We start from the raw sequence: 25,002 nt of genomic DNA, 5'->3' as shown, positions 1-25,002 counted from the left end.
GTTCACACAGTTTATAAACTAACAGTATTGTCACATTTTTCATCTATTCAACTTTCACAACTCACTACATTTATTAATTGTTTTTAAAAAATTATTTATTTATTTATTTATTTATTTATTTATTGGCTTAATTGTTTGTCAGTCCAAAGTGATACACTGTAGCTGATAAATTAAAAAAAAATCAAATTCTTTATATCATCAAGCAGCATGTTTATGGAATAGAATGGGCACAAATCATGTGGCTTGTGACGATGATTGTTGTAAAATGAGAGAGAGAGAGAGAGAGAGAGAGAGAGAGAGAATAAGGAGCAGACAACTCTTGATTCTCGCACCTGCTCACTAGCTTCCGGTTATAGAATGACTTGCGCATGAAGAGCAAACAGAAATGTCACCTGTGCTGTTGAGCTGTAGATGGATATATAGAAGAAATATTTATTTGTTTCTAAGGTTAGTTCACCATAATCCATACCTTGAAAACATGAATCTGCATTAGAAATTCATAATTCATATAATGTCGCCGCTAGAAGAAGGTTCTGAATTTCGCACCTGTTTATGCAATCAAATAAACGTGTTGTCTATTTCACTTCCCGTTCACATCACGGAATTCATTACTAAAGTATATGGCTGCAGAAATTAAATAAACATACAGCACATTTCATATACATGTACTTGTATATGTGGAAGTATAGAATAGTATATATTGTGATCGATTGCAGCATGTGTATTGTGAATATGTAATAAACAAGCATGTATTAATAACATGTACTTTCAGTATGTAAAAATACTGTATATATGGGTGTTTGTGTGTGAGACAGAAATTGAAAAAATGGTATGCACTTCTTGACATATCAAATAACTTATATTGGAAAATATAATCGATTGCCAATTGTAACAGTCAGTTATACTGAGTGTACTGAATATGAAATGTACACTGTCAGATTAAAATTTCACTTGCCCACATGATTAATAACTGAAGAGGACTCAGAAAGAAATTTGCCAGGCAAACTAAAATTACATGCATGAAAGATTTTTTTATATATAAAAGTTTTGCTAGTGATAGTTTTAACAAAAACATGAACATTAGCCCAATCCAGAAATTTTTCCAAGGTCATTTTTTTAGTAACATTACTAGTCTATGTACTTTTAATAACTCCGGACCCCGCCCCCTCTCCTCTAGATTGCATGATGTAAAAATACTAAACATGATTCCATGAATGTGGTAAGGTACATGTACTTTAATTATAAGATCTTGAACTAAATCAAAGCATATTCTCATTTTTTAGCATTAATATTCTGTATTAATTAATAAAACTAAAAGAATTAAATTTTATATAAATAGAAGAAAAAAATTAAGAGAATTTCTTTTGAGGTTAAACATTTAGATTTATTAAACATTTTCATTTGGGTCTTCTTTGTGAACTGCCAAGGAAGAAATATCTGTAATCCATAAGAAAAAATGTTCTTTTTTCCTTTTCTTTTTTAATTAGAATCGCTCAAATGTATTTTTTTTTTTAATTTTTTATACTTTATCATTAGGATGATAAATTTTATTATTTTGAGAGTTCTATTTTTTTTAATGGAATAATGAGATTATTTTCAATGTTCTAGCTGTTGTTGGATATGGAATTTATTTCATGGACTGGATTATTATATATATATATATATATATATTTTCATGAGTGTGAAGCATGGGTAAAATTATTAAAAAAAAAAACCTGTCTTAGAACAGAGACATATGTGTCTACTTAGAAGTAAAATAAATTCCATATTCAACTACAGGTAGAAAACAATTTGGCTTTCTGTTTAGTACATTAGGAAAGGGGTCCTTTTGCTCCTTTTGCTTTTAGTTGTTCATAGTGGTGTAGGCTGAGATGTCATAGCTTAACTGTTGTGAAATATGTCTAAGCTAAGCGGTTGTAAGATTAAAAGTTGAAAACAATGGATTTAAACAACATTTTGGAGATAATTTGGCCATTTTTGGTCAGCAAATGTTTGATTTTTTGGTTCACTCTAGCTATTTATAGGGAGTATCTTCTTTTACACTCCTCATGAAGGGAATTGGAAAAGTGAAGTATTTTTGTTATAAATTTATATTTACTCTGTGAAAATATCATTAATGGATAAATAACAATGTCACTGTTGAAAATGTATATATATCTGCAAAACAGTTTTTTTTTTTTAATTTGAAAACAAAGTAATATGTTATTGTCAGTCATCTCTGTCCATTTTAACTTTCATAGTAATTAATTCAGACAGAAAATGTACTCATCTTTTCTTACCTTGAGGCATGGCTGTCTATTAAGTTTACATAAAGAAAACCTGAGAAAAATGTTGAGCTTTTGATTTGATCATATATATACTTTTCAATGGTAATCGAAAAGTGACTTTAGTGATAGCATCTCCAGACTCTATGCTTCAGTGGTCAGATAACATTGAACCAGAAATCAGTCAGCATTTCTTGTACATTAATTAAACTGGAACAGTGTGTATTATGCATATCCAAATTATTGCTAAATACATGTATTATTCTTTGCACACATGTGTCATAAATTCATGCTTTTAAGCAATGATCCTCTAGGTCTGGACAAACAAAGGGCTTTAAATCTTCTGTTGTGTAAACATCCTGAAGATTTAGTTTGAAGAAGAGACTTGATAATGCAGACATGTTTTTTTTTCTTTTATTTAATATGTAGATGAAACAGGAATTACTACAGACAAAAACGAAGTGGATGTGATTAATCAGACTTCAATATGAGGACTCAGTACTTATCTCTAGGTAAAAGTTTCTCTTAGTATTTACTAAGATATTTTGGTTTTAAGATGCAGTTGCATGATTAAAGCAACATATTAAATGTGTGTTTGCAATATTTGATAAGCTAATCTTTAAACTTAGTTTTGTTTTTGTTTTTTGTTTGCTCTTTACTTATCTTGACTTATCTGCAAAAGTAATGATATATTGATAACTTTATTTGTTACAAGATAATCATTCAAGGTGAAAACTTCATATGCATTAAATTTTATGGTGAAAGAGCATAAAATTCACCTTTTATATTGAGAGGGTGAATTTATTTCCTATGGGCTGCCTCAGAAATTATAGCACTCCAAAGGAGATAAAAGCTGCCACAAGTTGATACCTCTTTTAAAAAGATTAAAAAGAAATGGTCATCATTTTTAATTTCCTTTTTTATAGATACATTTTTTTCGATCATTAGAATTTAAATTTTGTTACACACTAAAACTATTTGTTTTGGACTAAAAATTTAAAGCTTATTTGCTTTTGTTTTACAGGTTTTTTATTCATCACAATATGTACATCTCACGCTCAAGGTAAATTGATAAATACATGTATGTGTGGAAGAGAAAAAAATACCAAGAAACTTACTTTGATAAATATAAGGTTTTTAAAATAAGTAAAAATTATTATGCAATAAAAAACTGATATCTATATCCTACATAATGATGTTAGTAACAAATATTTTGAGGAAAATCTTATTTTTAAATGTATTTGCAAAACGTTTTTTTTTTTTTAATTTATGATTCAATTTTCATGTTTTTTAGGACTCATAGATATTTGCAAAACAAACTACATAACTTTGCCATTTCCTCAAGAGCAAGGCATTGTGGGAGTGACAAGTGGAACTGGGCCCACTGAAAATGGTCCTTGTCTTTTACGCATTAAAGGGTGCTCCAACTGCCACATCTCAATACATACTATTAATAAATGGTCCTTCACTTGCTCCACCTCGGCCCCCCACTCACTGAAAGAGTGTACACCAGAGTGAGTATTTTGTTAAGTAGAGATTTATAGTTCAGCCTTATTTATTGTTAAAATCTAGCAAAAAAGAAATCAAGGGTGTTTATCATGGTTATTTAAAACAGATCAATGTAAATTTGCACAAGAATAGTCACCATATGTTGGTTATAAAAGTGTGCCATAGCTGGAGAGTGTTTTTCATGTTGTAATATTGATGACCAGTTTCAATTTTCAAGAAATGTCTTTTTCAGACCGGGGATTGTTCTCGTCTTGTACACCTCCATTCTTTGTCAAGTTGAAATGTCATTTTTGACAAATTTTGCCTTGCAAGCTATGCTAAAATTGTTTGCATTCAACATATAGAATATACTTCTTTTAAAAAATCGTAAGTGTTAAAGCAACATCTTGTATGAGTGAACAGGGGATTGATGAACCTTAAATGCAGGTTCCCTTATATGAACAATGGTAGTATCAACCCATTCCATGTCAACACTTTCATGTAAAGTTGTAACTTCAACGTACGGTCTTAATATTCATCATGAATGTAGCCTATAAAACTATGGGTGTCTAAGTTCATCTAACCCTTTGTGAAAACCAATGTAACACAAAGTGGAAATGCATATTTAAATATGTGTTGACTGGTTACAACGTAAGGCTGCTCGGAGAATATGATTATCAGATGCAGATAATCTAGAAAGTGAGAGTTTTATTCTAGTCTTGTATGAATTCTCTCTTGACAACTAATGAACCAACTTTGAATACAAAACAACACAGATTTTAAATATATAACTGATTTTCAAACAAAGGGCCTTTTCTCCTTCAAGAGGAATAGTTAAGAAGTAAAAATAAGTACCAGTAAATTCATTTGGGGGTAACAAATTTGTTTTCAAACAATGGAATTGTAACTTGCGTACATCATGATCAATTGTCTTACTTAACTGTGCCCTAGTCGTCATACCCAGATATTAACACAATAAAACATGGTTACAATAAACATGCTTATTATGAATTCATGCTGCCTTATAGAAAGGTGATTTTCATTCCCTTTAGCCTTAAAAACATATTATGAACTTATTATGAATTATGTTTATAAAGAAGCAAAATCATTGGTCAAGGTGATCACTACAATGTAAGTGATTGTGCCTTGACCAATATGGAGAGGACGACCATAGACATTTATGCCTGCTGTTCAATCCATTTCATTGATTTGAATAAAATATATTTTAAATCCAAATCATTGGTCCCTGGCACTTCACTATAAGTATTACTGTACCAGGTTTTGTCTTGTCTTACAGCTGTTCCTACCTGTTTGTGTTCGACAGTTCCTATCTGAATGATTCTGTTAAGTTTTATGAACACAGTGGATGGCCTGGTGGCCAGTTTAAGTCTGTTTCCAGTGCAGTATTTGTGGGACTTTGTTCTCAACAAACCCCACCCAATATATCCTTACAGTTCAATGTTAATGGTAGGTATCAATACTTGAAGAACCAATGAATTTCAAGTTGCATAAAACCAAATTCCCAAGATATGGATGACATTTGGCAGCAGAATTTGTTTAAATATTTTGAAAAATTCTTTTATAGCCAATAGTGAGATTTTGTCAACCAGGACTGGAGACATACGCTCTCCTAACTTTCCAAGTGGTTACATCCAGAATGGGGACCAGTATACCTGGATCATTAGAAATCCAGAATATTCCAGAATCCTTGTGATATTTGATGACTGGCATATATCACCATACAGTGAAGTGTTTGTAAGTTAAGATTTTCCTATATTTTCAGAAAGAATAAAATTACTTTTAAGGTCTTTTTGATCAGCATTTAATTTAAAATACAGTCAAACCTTATTATCATGAACTCTATGGGACGGAAAAAAGAAAGAGAGATATCTTAGAAGATTAGACATATCAAGGAAAAAATACATATAGAAGAAGTGGTTTGGAATTCCATCTCACTGAGACTTATCCATGGTATTCCAGATAATGGTGTTTGAGATATGGAAATTCAACTGTATTACTGTAGTTCATATTTGTATTTTGAAAAAAATTAGATGAATGATGCAAAGTGACCTTTTAAATGTCCTTCTTTCCAGTTTGACAATAGCCTCAGAAGATTGCCTGTGGATGGTAGTTCGGATCGCTCGGCAGTTCTGTCAAAGGGCCCAGAAATGAAGATCATTTTTAACACAGGCCATCATCTGCTCGAGGACCAAAACAGATATCTAGGATTCAGATTTACTTACACTTTTTACAGAGGTAAAATATTACCCTTTAATACTATCATTTCACTCAAGAAAAAAAAAACAAGGTCAAAGAAAATACAGTAAAACTTGTGTTATCTGAATGTTGTGTACATGTAATTCGAAAACTTGCCTATTATGATGAAAACTGTCAGTCCTTTCAGTAACTTCAGTTGTTTGAAATGTCTAATCTGGAATGTTGTCTTATTCAGCAAATTTCTATGGAACCTGTGGTTTCCGGATAAGCCAAGTTTTACTGTCTATAAAAAAATTTCACCTATAGTTGCTAAATGTATTAATATTTATTATTGTTTATTATTTACAAGTATTAATGTTCTTTGTTCCATTTAATTGGAATTATTCTGTATATATGTGTTTCCATGTGATTCAGTAGGATGTCACGATTAGTTTTAAACAGAAAAAAATTTATTTTTAGATGGAGATTCTATCACTGTCCCAAGATCAAGTAAGGATTTTATTCACTATATCTAATACTCTTATACTTAAAAGCTTCAGAATCTTTGACAGTTAATAATTCCAATACTCCTTAAAGTGTAACTTTAGATAGGATTTATTTGTATTTATAATTTATGAATTGTTATGCAGGATAATTTTTATACTTTTCACGTTAAATATTTTCATTTTTTCATTTATTAAGGTTGTATGGACTATGGTCCATAACTACTGATAATTTATTGATTTGGTTTGAATTTGATCTATTCTTATAACTTCATTTTAGAGAAAAAAAAATCAGTAGATTTTTGAAAAAAATAATTTGGTAAAGGCAAACACCACACACCTGTATGAAAGTCTACCCTTAGACATAAAAGTTTAACTGTTTGAAATTTCAGACTGTGGAAAGTATGATTTGCTTGGACAAGGAGGAATTATAGATTTCCAGATGATAAACAGCATTAAAGATGTTGAATATGACTGTGTCTGGGTCATAAAAAAACAGCCGGATTTTGACAGGATGTACATGAAAATTATCAGCTTTCGTACTGACACACTGAGTAAGTTAGACACAGAAACAGATTGATTTGCTGGAATTCAAAATAAGAATGCATTTGAATTCACCTGAGCAAAAGGTTCAAGTGAAATTTTCTGATCAAGGGCATTTGTTAACTATTAACATTTTTTACTTCTTTAGTATGATCATTTAAAACCAAAAATGGTATTCAGATTTTTTAAGAACAATGTATTCTAGGTTGTTCAAATAACAGTATCCATTACAAGGGAAGGTTTTAAAAAGAATAGTCAGTTAAATGTTTAAATATACCAAACATGCTTTTAATGGATGCATTTAATTTGAGACATATTTTTCATCAAGATATATATATGAATGACATAATGATATAGCAGTAAAACTTGTCTAATCAAGACACAACTACTTATCATTGATAGAAATATGCCAAATAAGACCACATTATGGCTTAGTTTAAAAATTTTCATTGTAATAAGAAAAAAGGTTTGGAATACACATCAAGTCTTACTACATTGTCATTTGAAGTTATTTACAGAATATTTATCTATTACAGTCAGTTATGCTAAACAGGAAGTGGAGATTCGAGATGGATTGACATCTATTAGCCAGCTTAAGGACAAAGTATTTCCCAACAGGGCATACCCAAGCTTTAATGACACATACAAGGGTTTCTACATACGCTACAGAGGGACGCTTAGACCGATGGACAACCTCAAAATTGTGTATGCCTCTTACAGAGAACGAGGACCCACTGGTCAGTATATTGACTCCCCTGTTGTATTTCATTACATATGAAGGATTAATAGGGTTAGCTAAAGGGGATGAAGGACTCATGGTCACATGACTCAGTTTAACGACGTCATAGTCTAATAACGTTATTTAAATCACCAGTACTTGTATAAATTTTTAACAATTTGTTTTACTTCAGTATCTTATATGAAAATATAAAAAATTTTCAATGTTTATAAATGTTCTTATAAACATTTACAAATCATGAAATAGATTGGTCCATTCCTCTATTTCCCTACACATCCAACAAGTCTGTGACATCGTAAAAAAGTAACTATAGGCCCTATCTGGACTAAACTTGCATGGATGATGCATCTAGGGATGGACACTTCTAAACTTACTTTGGATGCTGGATCTGACTTACATTTTCCAGATGAGTGACCAGGTTTATGTTTTTGGAGCAGGTCCATTACCAAGTAACTATAAACCCTACCCAGATCAAAATTGCATGGATGATGCATCTAGGGATGGACACTACCCAATCTGCTTTGGATGCTGGATCTGACCTTTATATTCCAGTTGAGTGAATTTTAGCCATACTTTAACCAAATTAGCATGTAAGATGCATCTACGGATGGACACTTCCAGACCAACTTCGGATGCTGAGTTTGACATACATTTTCCAGATGAGTGACCAGGATAATGTTTTTGGACTAGCTCTGTAATTATATGGCCTGTTATGATTAAAATTGCATGGATGATGAACCTTAGGATGGACACTTCCAGACATTTTCTTGATAAGTGAATAGGTTAAATGTTTTGAAGCAGGTCCATTTCTAGCTGCAAAACTGTAGCTCTCTGCTTGAGAAAATTCGGACAGACAAAGCAGAGAGCTACAGATCCAAGCGTTGTAAAAACCTTCGATTTACGCCGCCGCTTTTTTGTCGCTCGCTTCAGCTATTATTTCTTGTATTTATTGCTTTCCCCTGCTTTAAAAGTGGTATCCAATAATTATCCATATATTTTACTCCTATTCCTGACGAATAGTCAAAGCGAGCGACAAAAAAGCAGCGGCGTAAATCGAAGGTTTTTACAACACTTGGATCTGTAGCTCTCTGCTTTGTCTGTCCGCATTTTCTCAAGCAGAGAGCTACAGTTCTGCAGCTAGTCCATTTCCAAGTAATTTTAAGTCCTAATTAAACCAAACTTGCATGGATATTTATCTCGGGATGCACACTAACTAGAAGAAAAAAAATATGATGCGAGATTTGCCTTACTAATAGATAACATTCTTTGAAAAGAGCTTTATAATCTTTGATTACCTATGTTTGATCTGTGCTTAAAAATTCCCATTATGGTCAGAATAATGGGCTCATAAACATGAATTAAACCTTCACATAGACACCAAATGGCGTAGTATTTGTCTATCAATATCTCTGAAGTAAGGTAAGAAAACAAACACTTAAAAAAGATATGTATGACATACTAAATTAGTAATACATGTATACAAAATATGAAAAAAAAAAATGAATGACAAAATTTTTTTCAGCTTAAAGGTTTGAAGTTAATATTTTCTCAAATTTTCTGTATAATATCACGACTTATATATTGCAATAGCATTTCACACGAAAATGTAATTAAATACTTATTTTATCTGGAAATTATTGGAACTACGAATTCCTGGATGCGTTTGATTAACACATCCTTGCACTTTCAGAAATTTTATCTTTATCCTTAATATTTAAGAAAAGAAGCGATCTTGTTGTGTATTAATGAAAAACATTACATCTATAATCCAGAAAATTCAGAGTAGAAATGTGCGAAAGCAAACCCCCTCACTAATATCGTCAGCCCGTGCTCAGTGTTGAGTACAGAGTTTAACAAATTGAATACACCCGTGAAACGTAAACTGTTTTTGTAAACAGGGCACGAGCTCTGTTATTGTTAATGTTTACGATTCACCGGGTGTGTTCAATTGTTAAAGTCTGCACACACCACTGAGCACGGACTGACAATACTGTGAGTGGGTTTTGCTTTCGAACATTTCTACTCTGAATTTTCTGGATTATAGTTTTAATTTTTTTCATTAATACACAACAAAATTGCCACTTTTCTTAAGTATTAAGAATAAAATTAAAAATTGTGAAAGTGCAAGGATGTGTCAATCAAACGCGTTCAGAAATTTGAAGTTTCAATAACTTCGAGATGAAATAAGATTTTTATTATATTTTAGTATGAAATGCTATAGCAACATATAAGTCATAAAATTTTACAGAAAATTTGAGAAAATATTAACTTCAAATCTGTGTCCAAGCACCTTTAAGGTCCTTCCCCTTTAGCTGCACTTCAGAAATTTGGAAGAGATACACATTTGGCAAAAGCCACAAAAAATAAGCTTATGGCAAATGATATGTATGAAATCTGGAAGACATTAAACATTCCTTAGAATGAATTGTACACATAGTCCTGTTGTGTACGTCATGTTAGAACAAAAAAAAATTGTGATTCTCTTCTTACTATTGAAAACAGGCATGGTTTACTGTAATATTTAAGTACATGTATTGTGATTTTGATATGTTTCTTTAATAACTACTTCAATTCTTTTTCAGTACATTATAGGTGAAGTTGATGAGTTTGTATGCTGCCCGTTGCTCCTGTGCTAAGATTGAATTTATAAGTAATCATTCATATTAATATGATTCATTTATTTATAGACTGTGGCAGAAGGGGAATGTTTTACTGTAACAATGGCCGATGTATCCCTGGCGAGCTCGAGTGTGATAGATATAACCATTGTGGGGATAATTCTGATGAACTCAACTCTAAATGTCTAAGTGGGATATTCATCATACATTTCATTTCATATTGAGTTTATTATTGATTAAGTGGTCCATGATATTAAAAATGAAAAGATAAAGTAGGGTAAAACCTCTGACAGTAGTTTGAAATGTTTCTTAAATCTATTTTTATCTGATTTGACCAGGTGGAGGATCCGGTTATACTCGGAGCACTAACTACACGATGACAGTCAGTGTCATCGTTCCGCTCGTCATCTCTGTTTTCCTCCTCGTCATCTTGTGTGTTCTCTTCTTCCTTATAAGACGATGTCATATTGCACGAGCACGGGAGATGGACAGAGAATCAGGGATACCCACGATCAGTGGAGGAATAAGTAATAGAAGTAAGGGAGGAAAATTGGTCTGATCGAAAGTGTAATGTCCAAATAGTGGGTTAAAGTATTTCACATAGTAAATGTAGCACTAAAAAGAAGACGTACTGGTAAAACTTCTGTATTTCTGCTTGATTTGTAAGGGTTTAATTGTTTAGAATTATAGACAAGAAAGGAAATAAAAAGTAAAAATATTTCTGAGTGGACGCAGTAATAAAGAGTTGTTTCCCTTTAGGAGGTCGTAGAGGTAGACAGGCTCAGAGGCCTGTGGATTTCCCTCCCACCTATGAGGAGGCACTGGAAAGTCCCCCCTATGAAGAACCTCCACTGGTAAATGCCAACTTCCTGTTTATTACAAAGCTTAAAAAGATTTCTTTGAAAATTATAAGTAAAATGTTTTGGTTCAAAATGATTCATTATTTATTACCAGGAATATGAAAATGGGGTACTTAAACCACCCACATACAATGAGGCTGTAGGACAGACAGTGGAGGCCCCACAAGAAGAATACATTGAGGAGGACTACCCACCACCAGAATTTAGCACTATAGAACGTCAACAACCAAACTTTGAAGCCCAAACATCAACCTCACCTCCTGCAGAGAGTGGTGAAATTAGACCCGTTAATCATACATACAGTATGTCTTACAGCTCCGAATCATCCACAGACCTACCTCTGAACCGATCTGTCCCAAAAGTTCATAGTCCCTCTTACAGTGAGGTACCTAATCGAGGGTCCAGAACCTCAAACAGGGAGAGGAGTGAGCATGAGTATACAGAAAGGGTCCCCAGCAGATCAAAAGATGGAAGGCAAATTGAAGGAAGAAGCTTTCATCCTCAAAGACAAAAAAGTGATAATGATGTGAGAGAAAATTCAGAGAGACAACCATATGATCATCAATCAGACCAAATACAGTATAGAAAAGGAACATCTTTGCACATGCAAGGACTAGAGCCTGGGAGAAAGGGAGACATAAGTTCCACTGCAAGAGGGAATTTTTCAGGCAGTCCATCAAGACAGAAACCTAACCAATATTTAGATTCTTCCAAAAATCAACCCAATTTCAAGGAAGAGAAATATCACAAAAATGAAGATTTGAGGGAAAGAAAGCAAACAAAATCGAAAGAGGATCGGAAAAATAGAGCATCTGACAGCAGCTCCAAGGGTTTGCTTTTTAGTGAGGATCACTTTACAGATAGAGAGCATAGGGGCATACTAAATCAAGGTTTTAAAGATTCTGATGATCGATCAAAAGATTCACCACCCAGGACAAATTCAGCCAGCCTTTCCAGTTTGCATCCTATAGAGAGATGGACAGAGGACAGACGAGGAATGGCTACCTCATTACAGCATCTACCCACTACACACTGTGTTGCCTCAAGGAGTAGCCTCACTCTGGGAAATTCAGACCATCCAACTGGAGGATTGGCAAGTAGTCAATCAAACACAAGGCAGGAAGATGGAATAAGCAAGCCACGCCCCCTGGAGAAGGACCGCCCCATATCCCTTTCTGTTGGAAATCTACCCATTCATTCTCATTTGAATCCAGAGGAAACCAGGAATCAAAGATCACCAGATAATTCATACAGAAGGTCACTTGGAGACCTGAACCAACGTCTGAACAATCAAATTAGCAGACGACAAACTCAATCTCATTCTGACTTGTCTAATATTCAGGAAGAAAGACACATTTCTTTGGCCTGTGACAGTGAAGATGTTTTTGTCTGAATATTTCACCTCATAAATCTACATGTTATACTTTGATTTTGAAGCATGTATTACAACAGATGTATTTTAAATTTAGTTCATGTACTTGTACATATACATGTATATATCTAAGAACCTTCAGGTTTTGTATTGAATTTTCAAATTAATTATGCTGGTGTTGTCAAATCAGATGATTTTTAGTAACAGGTTACTTTTCCAACTGAGTATTGGGTTTCTTGGATGATTTTTCATTACATTTCTGAACATCCTTGCTGGCAATAGATATTCAATAGGACCATAAGAAATGTAACATTTTTACAATTTCTGTATATTTTATATTCGGATATATATAAAAAAAAGATGCACTGAATGTGAGCATTATTTACAATTACAAACACACACTATCTTCTAAATAAATTTGCTCTCAAATGTCACTCCAACTAGGGCATTTTTTTTGTTCAAGAAAATACCCTGTATTAGCTGACTTTGTTGCATGTTTGTTTATTCCATTTCAAATGTCTACACTTTGCAGGTTAAAATTAACATGTCTTCTTAAATATTTCCATGTTTTTGTTGTTTGGGATCTTGTTAAATCAGAAGAAAAACTCTTAGATTGAGACTAATAATGGTAAATAAAATCAATGGCATGTTAGTAAGAATACTTTTAAAAAACAAAATATCATTTCTTCTCTACTTATTTACTCAGTAAAATATCTGTACATCCAAGTAGCAGTTCTACTAACTGATGGTAGCCTTTGACTGTTAACCAGTTACTTGTTGACAACACTAAAATACATATATATATTTATATTTATATGTATACACAGGTATTTCTATTTGAAATCCATATCATAATGTATGAAATAGTCAGAGAAACAAACAGATGTGCTATTAATTTGATGTTTTGTATACTATTTGTATAGGTATATATACATGTATGTACATGTATTAGAACATGCAGAATTAATGTAAATTCATAAACATTTGTTTCTGTGTAACTAAATCAGGAATATATTCTAGATGCTTTACCCAAATGTTGCAGTGTGTACACCTCTTCATCAATAAAGAATAGTGCCATGGCATGTGTACATTAATTGTATAAGAAATATTTTCAACAAACCAAAAATATCATTATTTAATAGCATTATTTTTCAACCATTATGAATTACATTTTCCTAAAGTATATTTGTTTTAAAATAGAATTTTATTGTTATAGTGTAGATTTGCTTGATATTCATTTTGTTTTCAATATCTGTGCTGGACACAGACATTTTTGAAGAGTTCATGCCTGGTGCTTTAATAATATTATTACATGTATATCGTGTGTTTTTATGCTTGCAAGATCATAGATCCTGGTCTGTCTGTTTGTCCATCAAAAGAAATATATACAAACAGAGACTTCAGATTTGGTGAATGACATAGGTTATCCCTGTTCACAATCAAAACTTCATTGTGACGGGTTCTGTAGGAATTAGTTGCATATGAAGAAGTGTTGCAAAGTCTCTTTGCTGAAATTAGTTGTTTATACACTGTACTTTATCTGTTTTAAAGGAATGCAATTTTCTAGGGGAAATTTTTTTTTCAAAAAAGGGGGGGATTAATATTTTGCTTGTTACTTAGATAGTATTGTGTACACTGAAGTTGAAAGTGATTTACCTATCACTTGTCAATATCATGAAAGCTTTGACACGTTTTAGTTTATTTAATGTACATATGCATTACTTACATCATGTCAAAAGAACCTGGAAGACACTTGCTAGCTTGCCTGAAACCATGTGTAGCGGTCAGGCAGATCTGATCACGGATGGTCAGGTTGTTCAGTTGATTGATTCATGGGGCTTGGGTTCAAGTCCAGGTCTGGTCCAGCGACAGTTAAACAATTGCATTCCATTCTCCCAGTATGGTGTCAAGCTTTTCAAAAGAGCTCAAGAGCAAGAATGTAAGGAAACGAACCTTTTTGACATCATTCGGTCTTAATTTCTTATGAAGATTATTTAAAGTCAGAGATTGAAGTACATGTACTTGTATACACTACACAAAGCCACATATCTTGCTCCAGTACATGTATTACAAAGTATTTATACAGTCATGTACATCATACAAATATTCTGTCCATGTTTTTTTTTTTGTATTTTGAATATTCAGCAGTTTATTGATAAATGTTGTTGATGTATTAAGTACATTCCATTCCATGTTGTGGCATGTCGGTTTTTACCACTGCTTTTATTTGAATTATTTATCCAGAAGATTTTCTATTGAAAGGTATGATACATATCAATTTTTTTTTCTTTCCCTTTTAAACAGATATTTTTAATGAATATGGAAGGTTTGTATTTTTTTTTTTAAATGGAAGAAGTTAATTAAATATATTTATGTTGAAAATTAAGATGTTTGTTTTGTTATTCACTTACTGGTTATGAATTTTGAATCTCAGTATGAAAAGTACAAAACACCAATTTTTATTGCTTTTGTGGTTGAGCCAGAGCATGAAATTAGGTGATCAATGAATTACTAAATTTTACTTATGATAGAATGGGACTAGAAAGCTGTCCTGAGTTTATAGATCATGGGTAAAGTATGAGCCAGATAAGGCAAAAAGCAGAAAAAATATGCTCTGGAACAGAGAGATCTGCTATGACCTTGACTTTTGATATAGAAACTTGGTTCAAGTTCACTGCATGCCCCTTACCCACAGGCACTTTTTGGGTAAGGTGTGAGCAAGAATAGGGCAAGGGGAGAGAAAAAGTACTCTTGACAAAGATGTTACATAGTTTTTTTTTTACCTTGACCTTTAATCTACAAAATTTGTTTAGGGGTCACTGCATATCCTCTATCCATGGGCATTCTATGGGTGAAGTATGAGCCAGATTTGGCCAAAAGGAGAGAAAAATATATTGCAGACAAATGATATTGGACAGACAGACTGATCACTAGAGCGTAGGTGCATAGCAGGGCCTTAATAAAATTTTAAGAAAGATGCAGTGACTAATCACTGTTAGAGATACCAATCTTAGCAGCCCGACTTTTCTCTAAGTAAAAGTTTATACATGCGTACTTCTCTTCATGAATGCTTATGACAAGAGGGTGCGTCTTGAGCATGTAAATACATGTAATATCAAGATAACTTCAAGGAAAAGTATGAGAATCAAATCTGCTAAATATGGAGGTCATAGAGATTGGCATCAAAATATTGGAGAGATCAGGATATATTCAATACTTACATCATAAAGAATTTTCTCCCTTTACCGCTACATGTAGATGTTTAATCATTACCGTACAATAATTCTTTTTATGCCCCCGGATCGAAAGATCCTGGGGGTATATTGTTTTTGTCCTGTCTGTCTGTCTGTTGTCAACTTTAACCTTGCCCATAACTTTTGATTGGTTGGAGCTATGACTTTCATATTTCACATGTGTATTCCTTGTGACAAGACCTTTCTTTGGGTACCATCATATTTGACCTTTTGACCTTGGAGTTTGACCCACTTTTGCAAAATTTTATGAGACTTTAACCTTGGCCATAACTTCTGAACAGTTGGAGCTTAGGGTTTCAAACTTCACATGTGTATTGTTTGTGACAAGGCCTTCCTTTGGATACCAACAACTTTGACCTTTTGACCTTGACCTTGGAGTTTGACCTACTTTTGAAAAACTTTAACCTTGGCCATAACTTTTGAAAGGTTAGAGCTAGGGCTTTCATACTTCACATATATAATCCTTGTGACAAGACCTTCCTTTGGATACCAACCACTTTGACCTTTTGACCTTGACCTAGGTGTTTGACCTACATTTGAAAAACTTTAACCTTGGCCATAACTTTTGAATGGTTGATGCTAAGGCTTTCATACTTCACATATGTAATCCTTGTGACATCACCTTCCTTTGGATACCAACCACTTTGACCCTTTGACCTTGACATAGGAGTTTGACCTACTTTTGAAAAACTTTAACCTTGGCCATAATTTTTGAATGGTTGGTGCTAGGGCTTTCATACTTCACATACATAGTCCTTGTGACAAGACCTTCCTTTGGATACCAACCACTTTGACCCTTTGACATTGACATGGGAGTTTGACCTACTTTCGAAAAACTTTAATCTTGGCCATAACTTTTGAATAGTTGGTGCTAGGGCTTTCATACTTTACATATGTAATCCTTTTGACATGACCTTCCTTTGGATGCCAACAACTTTGACCTTGACCTTGATGTTTTACTTACTTTTAAAAAACTTTAACCTTCGCCATAACTCTTGAACAGTTGCAGCAAGGGCTTTCAAATTTAACATTTTTTTTTTTCTTTTGGCCTGGATTTCGACTTGCATTTGAGAAACTTTAACCTTCGCCGAAAGCTGCCATAGGGGGGCATCAGTGTTTCACAAACACATCTTGTTTAGTTCTCTAACACATTAGTAAACATTTATTATGACGTCATGGTATGCTATACAATACACTGTATTGTTTTGTGAGTGTTTCGTGGAGTAATAATGTTCAGATAGTATATTAAAGAATTTTATAAGAGTAAAGGGAGAAAAAGGTTTCATTATGTGTGCTCATTAGTTACCGGTTTCCTCCAACTATCATTTCTTCAATTTTTAATTAAAAAGTTCAGGAAAGAAAGTTGGAGAAAAACTGGGAACTAATTTGCAAAAGTTCTGAAACCTATATGTCTCTTTACATACCATTAATTTTAGGTGAACAAAAACATCAACATTTGGAATTAAAAATCAATATTCTTTAAATACGAAAAATACAAAAGTGCTTGGCACCAAAAATAATTTATTTCAACAACTTCATTAAAATATGCCCCTGAAATTAAATTAATGAAATGCACCCTTAGAATTAAATTCAAGATTTAAAATAAGTACACATATATGAGGTTATTTTTGCAGGTACATAATATGGATTGTGATTCCCATGTACCGGGTAACTACATGTAACAAGGTAACAAGGTATAGGCCTACTCATTAAAAAAACCCCAAAAAACTAAGAAATTAAGAATCAGCTTCATCAGATGTGCACACTCATGGTTTGTCTTGCATTTTATGCAAAGAACAATAATGATATCATATGTAACTAAATTCAAACAATTTAAAAGTATGTAAATTTTACATGTAGCAATTAGTATCAAATGTACATGAAAATATCTCAAATTTCTTTATAGGTAAAATATAAAGTTGTTTATTTATCACATTAAATATAAAGAAATTTGCAAATAATGTCAACAAAACATGATCTTCATAAAAAGGAACTTGCAAGCAAGGAAATGTTTTCTGAAAAAGGTCACATTTTTAAGGTTGAATGTGAGGGGAGGGGGGTTACACTTTTATTATGCCAATTACAGATTTTCATTAAGTTCATTTCCATATTGCATGAAACTTATTGCATCAACTGCTCCTTGGCCTGAAATCTTACTATCTCTCTTTCTCTCTAAGTTTTCCAGTCCTGCTGGCAATGAACACTTCTTGGAATACTCACGTTTTGCTTTCTGAAAGAACACCCCACAACTAACATCTTCTCCGTAACCCTTTTCTTTCTCTTTCTTTTAAAGTCTTCCTTTAATTTATGGTTGTTTTGCAATATTATTTTCCTGGATCTTGATCTACACGTAAGCCACACCATCATCAATTCAATCATCATCTTCATCTTCATCACTTGGTTCCTCCTCGTCATCTTCTCCATAAAATGACTGCGGTGAGCACAGCCAGTTAAGTAGAATAATGAGGCTAAAGACAGTCAGCCCATACATTGCAGTAAAAATGTGGTTTGTCTTGTGATGAAGAGAAAATCCTATGTACCTGATGAAATAAACAAAGATTCCATACTCACTTTGAAAAAAATCACTGCCCCTTATAAAAATAGTGTTTAAAGTGACGTTTTACGACAAAGTCGTAGCTATAAAACTTTGCCAATTTCATGACTTTCTCAGAAAAAAAAACTCATCTCTTCTTAAAAATATTGATCGAATTGTTCTTGCACAGTTAAGGAATAAAATAAATTGCTAAAGTAGATTTTGGCCTTAGTTGCAAGTTATTTTGAAAAACAGGGTCCTGTCACTGATGTATTACAAGCCTCCATCTGATGGCAATCTGACTTTAATGACAATGAGAAGAAAAGACAGCGCTTACCCTAGACTACATGTGACTATGACATCATTGACCCCATCGTTATCAAAGTCTCCCACAATCAGAGGGGAGGTGGGGTGGCAGGGGAGGGAATGTTCTGCCAGGAGGTTACCACTCACCAAGTCCACCAGGACAAACTCAGAATAACCACTCAGGGCCACCACATTCTGCAGGACATGAATTTACAATACATTTATGTACAAGTACATGATTTTGTAGATCTTACTGTTTTTTCCACCTTAAATATGCTAAGCAACAAACATAAATGTAAATAAATTACAAAATAAAAGACATTTTTCAAAATATCGGCAAATGTCTTCTACATTGATTTGCGATATATCAATCAAATTTCCTTTGCTTAAAGTCATACACAACGTAACTCACCCACTGGTAACTTTTCAAGTTATTCTTTATTCAAAATCATTGTATCATCAGATGTTCTTAGACAAAAAATCAGCAAACATGTACATTACCAGGGGTTTTGAAGTTATCAAATGATGAAAATCCTTGTGTTATACAAAGAAAAATATACAAAAATTACCATACATATAGTTTGAGCTAGCATTTCCTCAAAATCAATAGATCATTATCAGGATCAATAGACATTATCATAAAAGTCCAAAATGTCCTTCAATTATTGGAACTTCATAATAAATTAAGTTCAAAACTATGTTGTGTATGTCCTTAATTAAAAGATAAAAAATACGATACATTTATAGTGTTCCATGGAGAGGGCTTGTATAGGCTAGCCTAAGCCTGCTGCCCATTCTATTTATGTTTTATTACATAATAAAATATGTTCAAATCAAATCACAAAAAGTGTAATACCTTCTGACCATACACAGGGATAGACATCAGAACTCGACTTGGCCAGAACTCCTCCATAAATCTCTGGTAGGCAGGATGATCTCTTTCCTTGTTTTTCTTTATATCTGTTGATGCTTTAGCCCAGTTTGCTGGAGTTGCAACCTATCATAGAAAATGTCTAAAGTTGTTAACTTAAACATGGGCAGATAAATTAAATCAGGAATATTTTACCCTAATAACTCTTACAGCATGAGTAATATGTATTTGTGATCAATAATCAAAAAGCCAGGAAAGGGTAGGGATAGTTTATTATTAAGGGGTCTCCAAACAGTATATGGGTCACTTTAAAAATCACAGAAAAATCACAACTGAAGATCTTACACAAATTTACATAGCAAACCATATAATTGGGATTGACTTGTCAAAGAATTACTGAATTATAGTAAATACAAGTCCTCTGTTCTCAGGCTACCTTTGTGAACCTCTACAATCCCATAACCATAAAGTTACAGCCCAAAATAGTACATTATATACTTCTAAAAAAATGCAACCTTGTCCAATTGACCTAGACTAAGGGTTAGGCCATGTCAAGGTCCATGGACAGAAGAATGGATTATCATATTATAGACATGTTGGATCTGATGATAAAGAATGCTGTTAAATAAGCCTTATCTCTGTGGTCATAATAAGCATGACTTCTATTGAAATTAACCAGTTTGCTAATGATATTCTGTGTATTTAATCTTCATCAGATTTTTCAAAATCAATTTATCATTCTCTTTTACCTGCCAATTGGCATTTCCTTCTCTGTCCCAAGAAGACACTCTGCCAACACCTCCAAATGTGATGATGTCATATTTATGTGAGAACTTCGGAAGATGGTGACCCATTAAGTATCTTATGAGTCCTGTTTTCCTTGCAACACTGAAAACATACAAATGGTTTGAATTAATAACCACACTTGATTTCACCTTCGATTCATTCTGCTAATACTTGCAAAAGTGAAAATTCTAGAATTTTCTGACACAAAGAAATGAGACAGAGAGAAAGAGCAGGCCTCAAAACCATAAACTGAGAACAGACTTAAGTCAAAATTTTAATTTTAAATATCTAGAGTTCTAATTAACTTATGTGCATGAAACTTTGCAGGTGTGTATATTACTAAAATCCATATATATGGAGAAAAAAATTGTTTCATTATCAAAATTATTTTTAAAAATAATTTGATTAATTATTTTAAAAAAATAATTTGATTCGAAATTTTGACTTAAGTCTGTTCTCAGTTTATGGTCTTGGAGCCAGTTCTTTCAGCAAATCGTGATGGACATTTGGGGGAATGGTGAAATCTTAATGTCTATGAGGGCAACAAAAAGACTGATAACAACCAGTTTTGAATTGCTCATACTGGGTAATATATTTTGTTTTGAATTAAGTACAGTAGGATTTCTTCAACTCATGCACCAGCAGATAAAATACAAGGAATCTACTGATGTGAGTTGAGGGTTCAGATATCTGACTTTCAACATTTATATCTTGAATCCTATGATATCCTGAATCTTTTGAAAAGTATATATCAAACCCTCTTAAATTAAAAATTTTGAGGTTTGACTTTACTTTCATTTTACCTTTTGATAATAATGGGTGGTAATTTCTTTAAGTTATCTTCATCATAAGCCCAAGATGAAGTGAAGAACAAGCGAGTAATCCGACAAACTGGTAGCTGCTCTATCCGTTCCTTCACCGGATTAATCCGCCAGATCTCAATATAACAAGGACTGTAGTCATCCTGCTGACCCCAGAGAATTTGTTCAATCTCTCCATCTCCATCAATGTCCAAATACACTGCCCCGTCCCCAGGAAGACGGAGTTCAGTGACCGGTCGACCACTCAGAAGATTCAGGACCTCTATACCATTGTGGGTGTGGATGACCACTGAGTTTGGATTTTCTACATGTTCATGATTACTGTGTGGTCGATGTCCACCATATGCATATCCAATGACATGCTCAGGGGTCAAGGCCATTCTCTGAGAAGAAGGCGTGTCTGACTGGCTTGTCTCCTCAGACTTTCTAAATCTCCCCAGTGTCAGCTCTGTGTCCTCCAGGTTTCTCCACAAGTGAGGCTTCAAATAAAAAAATATTTTCTAATATAAATATCAGTATTTCTGAAATATAAACTTTTACTGCCAAGCCATTGATAACCTAATAGTTTATATGCATAGGCTTATTCAGTTCATGTGCATTACCCTCCAAAGACAAGATTGAAAGTAATGGAAAGATGGCAGTATATAACCTTAAAACAGCAAACAGCAGATTCTAAACATATGCATCATATAGATGATACATGTACTGGTACATAAATGTATTACCTCAAAGGAAAAAAGATTTTTCATGGAATCATACTAGTACTTGTACTATGCCTATTCAAAATTGGGGTGGAGTCAACATTACCATAATATTACAGCATTAAAACATACTGTAAAACTGTTGAATTCTTTCTTGTACATTGTCCAGGGAGCCTCTCCAACATGGAGTCTGTGTCTTTTCAAAGCCAGCTTCCAGTGGTGGTCTCCATGGATATCCTACAAAAGATCCACCATATTGACATTTAATAATAGACTGGCATTCATCAAACTAAAATTATGGTAAGTGTATATGTAATCATTTTCTTCAAGAATGATATTATGATATTACATGTTTCAAAAAACTTATTTCCTGTATTAGTACCTTGATGTTGGTTGCTATTTCTCCAAAATCCCCAGGCAGGTGGTGCCACCTCACTGTGCCATCTAATGCACTAACGGCAAAGGAGCTAAAGTGGGTCAGGGTGTTGTCTTCTGTGGAGTTCTTCTGTTTATCTTCTGTCTGATTCACACTTTGTGGGAAAAGTACTTGTATATTATAGATATTTATGCTAGAATATGTAATGATTAAATGTGACCATCTTCAAGTCAATCAAACTTTTCTTAAATATGATTAAAGGTGAATGTTTCTAACCATTAGTAAGACAGTGCAGATAGTTAAAATGAAATGTCTGGCAAATAGGACAATCAACACACTAAAGAATAATGTGCAATCATTTTAATTTGTGGGGGTCAGTGTTTGTGGGAATTTACCTATAAGTTGACAAAGTTATCATTTGTGGGGATGTAAATTCGTGGGTGAGAATGACCCAAGAAATCCAAAAACATTGCCCCCCTCCCCCCCTCCCAAACAATTCTGATTCCAGATCTAGTATACATAAACTTACAGCCAAATTCTTGTAGTGAATATTTTTTATAAAACATCACTGTTATTATTATATATCTTTACTTTTTAGGGGTGGTTGCATCTGGTGGTGCATGCACTAAGTGGGTAAAGCTACCACCCACAATCACCAGTCCCTGGTCAGTCTTCTTGACATTGTGGGCTGTGATCAAGGTCCCCATGGCTTTAACTGTGTACGTCTCTCTCACACGACTGACGTCCATAAATCTTTTATGCCACAGTAACTCCAGATTGTGATTGTAGCATAGGACCTGCCAATCATCTGTCACAACCACAATGATCTGAAAATATTTAGGTAGTTTTTATACAGTTTTAGTTTAGTATGACTAAATACATGGAGGAAATTTCAAACCAATGACTTCATAAACAAAAACATTCCAGTCAATAGACATATTGAAGATGCGCCAAGTTCATTTATATTACCATATGAGAAACATATACAATCTAATACTGTAAACATACATGTATTTTATTTAGTTGTGTATTGTTTTTAGTGCCTTTTGGGGAAAGAAGCTTCCACTAATTCAAGTACAACACAAAATGTCTTGCACTTAACTACATAAATAAATAAAAACATTAAGAAATGCGTTAAATCAAATCTACCTAACTTGTTCAAAAATCAATTTTGCCAAATATCCTTCACACGCTAAATATAATACATTTACAGTATGTTCTGCACATCAAAATTTTTATGTAAATTCTTAAATGAAATTTTCAGTAATGTTCAAGTTCGACCTAATATAGATAACATCTACATTCTATAAACATAACTATTATAAATTATGTTACTTTAATTTACATTAAATTATTTTAATGAAATGTTTAGCAGATAACCTTTGTTCTGACCTGTTTTCTTATCTGCATCATGGAACTGTAAGGTATGGTAAACCCTGTCTCCATGGCCACTGGTCGACTGACTTCCGAGACGTTTATAGGTAGGACGGCTTTCTGTTTGACGACAACATGAGGGAGTGTATCATCCTCTTCATCTGTCACAGGGTCAGGGAGGGCCATAATATTTAACCTGTAGAAATCAGTGGGTGTCAATTTAACTTCATGGAAACTGCAATATTTTGTCACAATCACTGACTAGAGTTACTTAGTATTTATTGGAGTTACCTAGTATTTATCACTTTTAAGACTACTTGTTTACTAAAGGTAGTTAAATTTTTAAACAAAAAATGAATTTTTCTTTTCGAACAGGATGTTTGTTTTTTGCAAACTCAAGAGATCAAATTTCTTGAACATATTGCTTTCTTAATAATGGATTACTAGACATATTAATCTTACTTGAAGTCATGAGTGATCAGAAGGATTTCATTTGTTCCATCTCCATCCAGGTCTGTTATTATCGGTGAGGGGAGACGGTCATCAGGTGTAGGGTATATCCTGATTATAAAATTGAAAAAAAAAAAAAAACAATATCTTGAAGCAGTTATTCCTTTAAAATACTAATTAAAACTACAACATAGTTCAAAGTTTAAGGTATAATTTATCATCAAAAAACAAATTAGTTCTAAATATTCAATGAACATGTTTCTTGAAATACAAATAAACATGCTTCTCATGTTTGCCTCTAAGGTTAAGAATAACGTGAACACTAACTTGTTGGTAAAATGATGAGGTTCACTTCTTTTCCTCCAAACTGGTTTCAGATTATAGGAATCACTGGCTCGGAATAGGTAAGCAATGACCCCACAAAGTAACACAAATATGAAGTGGTTGGCATTGATTGATTTCAGCTTCTCCCAAAGAAAATCCATTCCAAATGTTGAATCTTTACATCATCTTTGCTGAATTAATGAAAGAATGCATTTAAAACATTGCAACAAGTGTTCGGTTGCTAACAAATGCTGCAGGTATGTGTAGATCATTTAAATTTTCATAAGAAAAAGATTACATAATAGTAGTTTTTGGTCAAATTAGACAATGTGCTTATATTTATTACTAAAGCTTACTCAATCGACTTGAAATGAGATTTTTTCTGCATTTACGTCTACTTTCAGTTTCGCACCCGATACACGCTGGTTAGGTAATACCAGACTGCTTCGAAATACAATCAAGTTGTCAATTCTAAAAGGTTTCCTTCATATTATTTAACTCCTATAATTTCAATAATGTTCTTCAAACTTTTTTATATTAAAAACCTTTTTACTGCTTGTCTTGTATTTCAAATTTATTACTTAATGACTGTCAATACGACTAAATCAGCGAACAACTTGACA

At 33.2% G+C, this 25,002-nt stretch overlaps 2 protein-coding genes across 2 annotated transcripts; one reads left to right on the top strand and one right to left on the bottom strand.

Annotated features, from left to right (window-relative positions):
• The first annotated feature begins 358 nt into the window (after window positions 1–358).
• LOC133171648 (uncharacterized) lies at window positions 359–14,952 on the top strand. The gene is made up of 14 exons (XM_061306434.1): window positions 359–447; window positions 2,694–2,776; window positions 3,289–3,327; window positions 3,559–3,778; window positions 5,050–5,219; window positions 5,338–5,507; window positions 5,846–6,008; window positions 6,429–6,458; window positions 6,844–7,005; window positions 7,531–7,731; window positions 10,421–10,540; window positions 10,690–10,887; window positions 11,111–11,205; window positions 11,306–14,952. The coding sequence occupies exons 2-14, from the start codon at window positions 2,752–2,754 to the stop codon at window positions 12,602–12,604; spliced, it is 2,892 nt and encodes a 963-aa protein (XP_061162418.1). The 5' UTR covers window positions 359–447; window positions 2,694–2,751; the 3' UTR covers window positions 12,605–14,952.
• Window positions 14,953–17,341: 2,389 nt separating this feature from the next.
• On the bottom strand, window positions 17,342–24,773 carry LOC133205995 (uncharacterized). Its single transcript, XM_061341899.1, has 12 exons — window positions 24,736–24,773; window positions 24,383–24,570; window positions 24,068–24,166; window positions 23,624–23,801; window positions 22,823–23,058; window positions 22,238–22,385; window positions 21,988–22,092; window positions 21,137–21,633; window positions 20,297–20,435; window positions 19,533–19,673; window positions 18,708–18,871; window positions 17,342–18,377 (listed from the first exon to the last, which is right to left on the bottom strand). Exons 2-12 carry the CDS (start codon window positions 24,538–24,540, stop codon window positions 18,209–18,211), a joined length of 2,034 nt encoding a protein of 677 aa, XP_061197883.1. The 5' UTR covers window positions 24,541–24,570; window positions 24,736–24,773; the 3' UTR covers window positions 17,342–18,208.
• Between the last annotated feature and the right edge of the window lie 229 nt (window positions 24,774–25,002).

The sequence above is a fragment of the Saccostrea echinata genome, unplaced genomic scaffold, assembly GCF_033153115.1.
Source record: "Saccostrea echinata isolate AGI-Se365-2 ecotype Australia unplaced genomic scaffold, CSIRO_AGI_Sech_v1 ptg000054l, whole genome shotgun sequence".
NCBI classification, from domain to species: Eukaryota; Metazoa; Mollusca; class Bivalvia; order Ostreida; family Ostreidae; genus Saccostrea; species Saccostrea echinata.
This window is presented reverse-complemented; position numbering and strand designations above follow the sequence as displayed.